At 25.6% G+C, this 9,269-nt stretch overlaps 1 protein-coding gene across 13 annotated transcripts in view; it reads left to right on the plus strand.

Moving 5' to 3' along the window:
• LOC136087399 (cullin-1-like) overlaps nucleotides 1-9,269 on the plus strand; it is an 87,826-nt gene that overhangs the window by 71,156 nt on the left and 7,401 nt on the right. For 9 of the 13 annotated variants that reach the window (XM_065810087.1, XM_065810094.1, XM_065810095.1 and 6 more), the window contains 3 exons: nucleotides 1,762-1,875; nucleotides 2,452-3,843; nucleotides 4,383-4,532. In XM_065810087.1, the coding sequence (XP_065666159.1) occupies nucleotides 1,762-1,875; nucleotides 2,452-2,532 (195 nt within the window). In that variant the 3' untranslated portion in view covers nucleotides 2,533-3,843; nucleotides 4,383-4,532. The remainder of the gene's footprint in view (nucleotides 1-1,761; nucleotides 1,876-2,451; nucleotides 3,844-4,382; nucleotides 4,533-9,269) is intronic. The other 4 variants (XM_065810088.1, XM_065810089.1, XM_065810084.1 and 1 more) reach the window with 1 other exon arrangement.

The following is a 9,269-nucleotide window of genomic DNA, read 5'->3' on the forward strand; positions in this document are numbered from 1 at the left end:
ATTTGTGTGTGTTAAGACACACATTTTAGAAATTTTGTATATGTTAAAAATATATGTAAAACATTTAAATCTTAAAGTTTCTATACTTTGAGTGAGTTTTTGTTTGTTTATGCGACACAATGGTCGTAAAAAGTGACCAACGGAGCCGTCCAGTTCCGCAGACCTGGGAGATGTGAAAATAGAAGTAGATTGTAGATGATGTCATTGAGTGAGAATCATAAATGAATGTAAAGACTATTCTGCAGGAGGAATAAAATGTTAGGTCTCATGGATAGGGTGAACAATAACTCACGCTCTAGTCATCCTAAACAAATGATGAAACAATGTTTAGTCTATGACTAAACAAGTCAATATAGATCCGCTGGTTCATTAAAAGCAACCATGGCTAAAATTATCGCACCATACAAAAACAATGAAATAAGTAGATAACAAAATATAAAGTAAAATGATAAAAAATATAAGTACGAGCAATATAAAAAGAAAAAATAGGCTACAATGTATGGTCTAAACTCTAGATAATAAACTGAAAACTGATAATCACCTGTGTGAGATAAAAGTATATAAATGTCGTTAATGTAACAAATTCATAATATAAAGCTCACAAAGCGCTATGATACGTGGGTGTAAGAGGTAAAAAAATGTTGGTGCCATGGTAACCAATCAGAATTAAGTAGTGGATAATGGTGATCCCCCTCCTCAGGAATGCACTGCAATCACCAATGATGTTTCAGAGAGCCGGAGACCTGCACTAACGCCACTCATCAGGGGCGTGTCCTTGCAACAGATCTCACCGCCTGCACTCTACGTCATGTTAGTCAATATTGCAATATAACAGGACTACACTACAAAAGCCAAAAATCCCAATCCCTATCCCAGTTTTTAATACAGCTCCAACATTCTTAGAGATCTCATGAGGGTGTTAAGGGATGCGCGTGGTGTGAATATACGCAAATATGTTAATACATATAAATATCATGTACACTTACATTAGAATAGACAAACGTGTACACATGCATGTATGCGTATGTATAAAAATAAACAATATAATGTATAGAAATAAACTAAGGCAAATAGAAAATAGTAATTAATAATTATGAGCAACTTACCGTTTCTTTAATGGCTGAAATGTGTCTTATAAATATAATAAGTAAATACCACTCATAATCATCGAAACTAAGAATGTTTGTCGTTAGTATAAAAGTAGTTAGTTGAAAATATGGTAGAAAATGTGGTGACTCCAATAGTATGAGAAATATAAATCTCGCCTGATAAGTAGAGACAAAAGCTTACAAATCACACAAAACAGACTCAGATAAATTAAAAAATGATTAGCCAGAGATAAAAAAATACAGGCATATAATCAGTAGGCAGAGAATAGTGAAAAAATAAACAGATGAGACAATAAATGCGATTTTTACTATATAACTTCTGAAAAACGTAACTTATAACTACTGAAAAACGTAGCTTATAACTACTGAAAAACGTAACGTTTAAAAACAATATTGTTGACAAAACAATATTTATATATATATATATATTTATATATTTATATATATATATATTTATAATTATATATATATGTATATATATATATATATATATATATATATATATATATATATATATATATATATATATATATATATATATATATATTTGTGTGTGTTAAGACACACATTTTAGAAATTTTGTATATGTTAAAAATATATGTAAAACATTTAAATCTTAAAGTTTCTATACTTTGAGTGAGTTTTTGTTTAGGCTTGTATAGTTCGAATAATGAAAATGCGTAAAGTTATGAAGCATCAGAATTTACTAACAGAAGTACTTATTCAACTATCTGCTCGGTTTAAACCTGAAATACCTGTAATTAAGGTATATAATTATTATTATATAATTATTATTATATAATTGTTATAATTTAAGTTAAACGCTTATTAATTATTTGTAAATCAAAAATAAGTTGTTTTTTTCAATTTTCATTTTAGATAAATAAACTAGATAAGCTTTTTTATTTTTAATTAAATTAATTTATATAAAAATTGTTTTGTAAAATTTTGTCTATTTATTTATCTACAAAATATTTTCATCAAAATTACATTTAAATATCGACCTAGAGATATATACATACATACATACATACATACATACATACATACATACATACATACATACATACATACATACATACATACATACATACATATAAACATACATACATACATATAAGCATACATACATGCATACATACATACATACATACATACATACATACATACATACATACATACATACATACGCACACACATACAAACATACATCTTGTATTATTATTATTTCCTCATTGTTTAAACTAATGATAATTGTTTTTTAGATATATTTGATTAATAAAGATGACTTTTTTCAGATACAATTATAAAAAAATAAAACAATACATATTTTTTTATTTAGAAATGCATTGACATTCTTATCGAAAAAGAATATCTTGAACGTGTTGAAGGGGAGAAAGATACATACAGCTACTTAGCATAAACTCAGAGTTTAATGTGTTTTTATAATATATGGAAAAATGTAATTTCTTCAAAAAATTTATGATTCGACTCGCAATAATATGATGGATTTAGGAATGAACTTTCTCTAGCACTATATCTAGAGTTATTTTTTTTAAATCACAAGTATTTAATATATATTAAAAACAGTAAAGGTCCTAGAACAGAACCCTGTGGGACACTATACTTAACAACTTTATTTGTGGATTGAAACCCATTAATCGAGACAAACTGAGTACCATTTTTAATATAGGATGAAAACCAAACATGAGCAATACCCCGTATATTGATACCCCGTATAACTGATACTCCTCTACTGTAGTCTCAGTTTGCAAAACTTAAAACTATGTTTTATGATATAACTTAAGCACAAGTAACTCTTTTTCTTTTTTTCTTCTTGAAGGTTTAATTTTCTTTATTTATTTTACTTATATTTTATCATTAAAATGAATATTGAATTGATAGAATTATTTATTAGGTTAAAAGTAAAAAGTTTTTAACATTTTTTCAATAAAATTCAAATGGTTTTTTTAAAGTTTGAAAATGAATTTATTTAAACTGAATAAGCTGTATTTTTATTGACAGTGGTTTTTAGGTAAATCCTTGATCAGCTAAAATAAAGAATAATAAAAAAATTAATTAAAAAAAAATTTTTTTTTTAGAGATGAAAGATCGTTATTTTTGAAAATTTTATTTGATTTTGTTTCATTTGAAACTCAATTTGACTTTATTTTGTATTATTTTTAGAATCCTAAGTATGATTTTATAACCTAAGTTTTGAAATCTAGAGTTATTTTATCGCATAGAATACATATAAGGGTTGAAAACGGGTTTTTCTTTCTAACTTCTTAATATATATTATATAACATAAGAAAGTATTTTTTTGCTAAAATTTTAAAAATTTCAGAAAAGATATGCACATGTTTTTTTCAAGATAATTTTTTCTCTAGACTAATGTTTTAGAGTTTTTATAGGTTTCCATTTTTTCTGTTCCTGCTGTTATTGGATTGGTTATGGTTGTAATTGGTGTAAGATCTAGCTCACCACCAACCCCACCTTCTTTCTCTGCTGAGCATTGTTTTTTTTCTTAATTTTTTATAAATAAGTGTTTTATTGTTTGTGTATTTAAAAGTTTAAAAATTGTTATTGAGTTTTTATTAAAAATGTAATTTTTAGGTATTTTAAAACAAGCAACTTATGCTTCTTTGTACTACGATATGGTTTTGGAATTGGATCATTTAGTACTATATCAACTATACTTCAGCAAATGATTTGCCCCCAAGGGTATTCTAATGTAGGTAGACACAAATATTTTTAATATATATGTATACATGTATATACCAGAGATGTCACAAATAGTGATTTTGTGAAATACTGAATAACAAATATTCAGCAAGGCACTCAGCTGATGCATCAAATATTCTGTGACCCTTAATTAATTTTGAAGGTTCTTACCTGCTTTATCGAAGTAGATGCGCTAACTCCGCTGTGTACGCTTGTATTTCATTTGTGACTAAGCTGTGTCACAGCACGCATATGTGTATATATACATACATATATATATATATATATATATATATATATATATATATATATATATATATATAATATATATATATATATTTATATATGTATATATTTATATATGTGTATATATATATATATTATTCTTTTCTTTTTTTTAAAAAATTATTGTTACTTTGAAACCTTAAGATTTTTAATATTTTGCTTTTATCAATCCTTTGTATTTATCCTCTGCAGTTATTCAGTTGAATAAAATGCACATTATTGTTGTTTATATGTGTTTATGTAAGTATGTGTTAATATTTTTAGGATAATGCTGGTATTTGTGGTGTTATTATTGTTGGAGGTTTTTATGGATCTTTTATCTCTGGAATTTACATTGATAGAACCCATGCATATATTCTAGTTGCAAAAGTAATGGTATTGTTATTTGGTTTGTCAACTGTAGCTGTGATGGTGGTAATTTAAATTTTTTTATATTATGGTGATCAAAAGCTAATAACATTTTTTTATTTACAAAAAACATATAATAAATACATTTATAACACAATTGATATATATGTTATGATTTGTTGAAACTAAAATTCACTACAGCAGATTTTAGCTTTTCTCTATTATTTCTTTGTCCTACGGGTTTTTTTTATAGTTCACTCAAGTATTCTAAATTTGGATAAACAACTTTATCGAATTGTTCTAAATAGTTACTTAAGCTAATATATTTGTGTTGTAAGAGGGAGAATGTGCACTAAAATATGTATTTTACACGCAACTGTAAAAAAAATTTTTAAATTCCTCTCAATGTTTATTGGCAAACATCTTTTTGAAAAAATAATAAATTATGTACAATTTTAAATTTATGTATAATTTTTGTTTAAAACTTATTCTTTCATGTTCGTTTTTAAAATGAATTAATTTTATTTCATTTTAAAATCTCATACACTAAAATATGTATTTTCATGTAAGAAAAAATTTAAATTTCTCTCAATTTTTATTGGCAAACATCTTTTTGAAAAATTGATAAATTATGTACAATTTTAATTTATGTAATTTAATTATAATTTTTATTTAAAACTTATTATTTTTTAAAAACTTATCCGTTTTTAAAATGAAATAATTTAATTTAGAGAATTTAAAATTTGATAGAAAAAAAGTATTTGTTTCTTGCAACATGTTGTATACTGTTGCCATATCTGTAGCGGATCTTCAAATGATGCCCTTTCCCTTATAGACAAGGTACAAAAATGTACCTTGCCTACAAGAGAAAGGGCATCTATATCTTGTAGCCAACCTTTAACCATTGTCACATCATTGTAATGTTGCTTCTCTTTCATCTAACAAAATTCATTCTCCTGTTACTCATTATTCAATTGAGTCTCATCCTTTTGCTATGACTGTTCCTAAGAGCTCCAAAACATCTTATTTTTCTAGTGTTTTTTCTTGAACATCAGCTCTTTAGAATTTTCTCCCTTCATCTTATTTTCCTGATTGATATAGTTTGCAATCTTTCACGTTGTCTGTTAATTGTTTTCTTGCTTTATAAACTTCATCTTTCCTCTTCCAGTAACTTCCAACTTTAGTAGTGGTTGTTTGCAGCCTTGTTGGATGTGAAGATATTTAAAAAAAAATTTGCTGTTTTTAAAAAGATGCTGGTACTTTTACTGCAAATCCTAAAAACAGGTAAATATCCTGGCTAAAATGGAAAAAACTGGATCTAAATCAAGTAAAAAAACTTTTATTTAAAAATAATAATAATTATGTGCGTTTGTGGAAGTTGTTAAACGAATGTTAAATGTGATTTTTTTTTTTCATATCTTAAGAACATAAGATAATGTTTTCAATTTTATGCTAAACATTCAGGCGTTTGCTGATTTGTCTAGCCCTGTTGTGTACAAAAAAAATTCACTTGTCTGATCCCTAATATTTTATTAAAGTATTTTTAATTGTTTTTTTTCTTCAAATATTTACCTGTGTTTTAAATATTTTTTTTTGTCAAGTAATAATTATTTGATAAAAAAACTATTGAAAATACTTTTAATAATTGTCATAAAATATTAAGGATTAGACCAGTGAGTTTTTCTTCAACCAAATTTTTTTCTGGAATTTGTTTCCTAAAGATTTTTTTTCAAGAAATTGTTTCTTATGAAATTTGTGTGATTACAACCAATTTTGAAAAGCTTGCCAAATGTTTGAATGCAAATCACAAAATTTATTTACAATTCCCATCATAATATATTGGAGGAACAATGGAGGTGGAGGAACGATGTGTTAAAGAAAAGTTTCTTGATCTTTTAAGTTAAATAAACAAGGGTTTATAAGATATTTCTATTCCTGCATTCCTGTATCAATCTTATTTTTTCCAGCACATGCATATTGATCATAACTTAAGTCAATGTAGCTTAATATTCTAAGTTTCCCTGCTTCAAGAGAGCATTCTTCACAATACGGCGGATATTTGCCAGAGTGATATGGAAGTTTAAAGACTCTTTTGTATACTTTAGATAAAGCCTAAAACAAAATTTAACTTCTTTGATTGTGATAAATTAAAAGAAAAAAAGAGAAAACATGAAATGCTAATATTTTTTAGAGGTGTCTTTGTTCTCTGAAACCATCTCCATAATGGCAAAAATATGGCAATCTTTCTTTAAACCAAGAGGAACCTGAATGTCTCAATTTATATATATATGTGTGTGTATACATAAATGAATATATATATATCAAGGATGCGGAGTCCCAAAAAGGACTCCGGATTTGAAAGTCACAAATAGATTACTTTATCCTAGTTTTTGGTATCCAGGAGCTCTAAAAATATAAATAAGTTTATGGACTACTAATAGGAAAAAAGTTAAGACTTTTAGGTTAGAAGAACAATCGTTTTTTGAGCCCGGAGTTGTTAGGTATAATGGCGGCAAGGACTCCGGGACTCCGGGCTTAAAAACAATAAATTTTAAGTTATTAAATCTCACGAATTTTTTTATTAAAGCAGATAATAAGTCAACAAACATGTTTAGAGCTTCTGGACACTACAGGCTTGGAAAAAGTAGAGATATAAAGCCGGAGTCCTTTTGGGACTCCGCATCCCTGATATATATATATATATATATATATATATATATATATATATATATATATATATATATATATATATATATATATATATATATATACATATATATATATATATATATATATATATATATATATATATATATATATATATATATATATATATATATATATACATACATATACACAAATTGAGATATGCAGGTTCTTCTTTGTTTAAAGAAAGCATCTGTAAATAGCTTATTTTGACTACCATATTGGCTAACTTTATTAAAATATACATTATATATTTATTTATAACTTTATAAAAACTTTCATTAAAAAATGATGCATTTTAATTTTGAAAATATTTATATTTAGCACATAGTTCAGATTTTTTTGACAACATTAATTGTTTCAATATATTGCATATAATTAAATAAAATCTAATGTGAATGAGTTTTACCTTAGCTGTCACTTTGGAAAACAGTGTTTTGCAAAAAGGAAAAAAGTTAAAGTTTTTGATAAAATATTATTTCATAAATTTTTTTGGTAAAATTTTTTTATAGTACTTGTCATGATTTATTGGTTTATAGTGCGTATATAATGTTATGTATGTATGCAACTAGTGTTATGCATGTTAATTGCATACTTATTAAAATGTTTGTTATTGGTATTAAGTGCATGGCTCAAAAAAGCAATGATATTATCTCAATACTTGTCTTTATAAATATGTGTTTATAAGTTAAATAAAGTTATTTTGATGGTCTATTACTTTGAGATAATGGTCTAGTTTTTGTAAATAATATTTAATTTTTAAATGATTTATAAATGACAGTCTAACATTTTATTTAAAACTAAACTGTTCACCACTTTGGGTAATTGACCAACAACCAATGACCATTCATGGTCATCAGGTGACGAATTCATGTTGTTGCTCATAACTTGGCGGATAAAATGGTGGTGGTCTCACTACCTCAGATTATTTTTCTACGGATAAAAATGGTGTTGCTTAGCAAGTAAAAATCATGGTGGAACTAATATAAAGGTGAACTAATATTTTATTTTTTATCGAATTTTTTCGATAAAAAATAAATTATCGAGTTAATTCGATAAATTACAATTTATCGAATTAAGTCAACATTCTAGTGAGTTAGATTCTTTCATGCTACTGTGTACTCTGAATATTGTTACATCATATTAAGGAAGGAAGATTGTCTTTATTATTCTTGTAATCTGTGTATTTTTTTATTTTTTTTGCTAGATGATTTTTTTTATTGTTATTGATTTTACAACTTTCTTTTTAATTAACAATTTAAATTTGTTCTTATTTTTATGCTTGACACATTGGTTACATTTCTTTAAAATAATGTACAATAAAAAAATGAAATAGAAGTAATTTTATTATTTTTATAAATAATGCATTAATGTCTGAGTTGTTTTGATTGTGTAAGTTAATGTGTTGATTTGTTGAGGTACTGTGTTGATGTGTGAAGTAATATGTTTATGGCGTGAGACAATGTGTTAATAAAGTGTGAGACAATGTGTTGTTAGTGTGGGATAATGTGATGATAGTATGAGATAATGAGGGTGTTGATAATGAGAGATAATGTGTTGCACAAACTTCATTGATGTTTAGATTACATTATAGATTTTGAAAATTTTATTAGTATTTTATTAAAATGTTATTTAAAGGTGGTGTTTCAGTAAATTAAATAAATTTTCACTAATTTACTTTGATTTAAAATAAGATTTTTAAATAATTGTTTTTTATTTTATTTATTTCATAGTAATTTTTGTTTTCAAAACTTGATTGCAATAACTACAGACCAATATCACTATTGTTAAATATCAGCAAAATTCTTAAAAAATTAATGTATTCTCATACCTACCACTTTGTTGATAATTAAGTGTGTGATTGGCTAAATTATAACTGTATTTTTTTAATTATCAATAAGTTATTATAACTATTATATTTCATTCTTTAAAAAAAATGATCGGTAATCATAATGTAGAATGTAGAATTAACGGTAAGACTTTTGTCATCTAAATATATATAATATCTCAGGGTATTTCTTGACAATAACCTATTATGGTACTACTAACTAATTCTATTAAGTAAAAAAGTTTCATGAGCCAATAGTATGTTGTCAT

Source organism: Hydra vulgaris, chromosome 11 (genome assembly GCF_038396675.1).
Source record: "Hydra vulgaris chromosome 11, alternate assembly HydraT2T_AEP".
In the NCBI taxonomy this organism is placed as follows: domain Eukaryota; kingdom Metazoa; phylum Cnidaria; class Hydrozoa; order Anthoathecata; family Hydridae; genus Hydra; species Hydra vulgaris.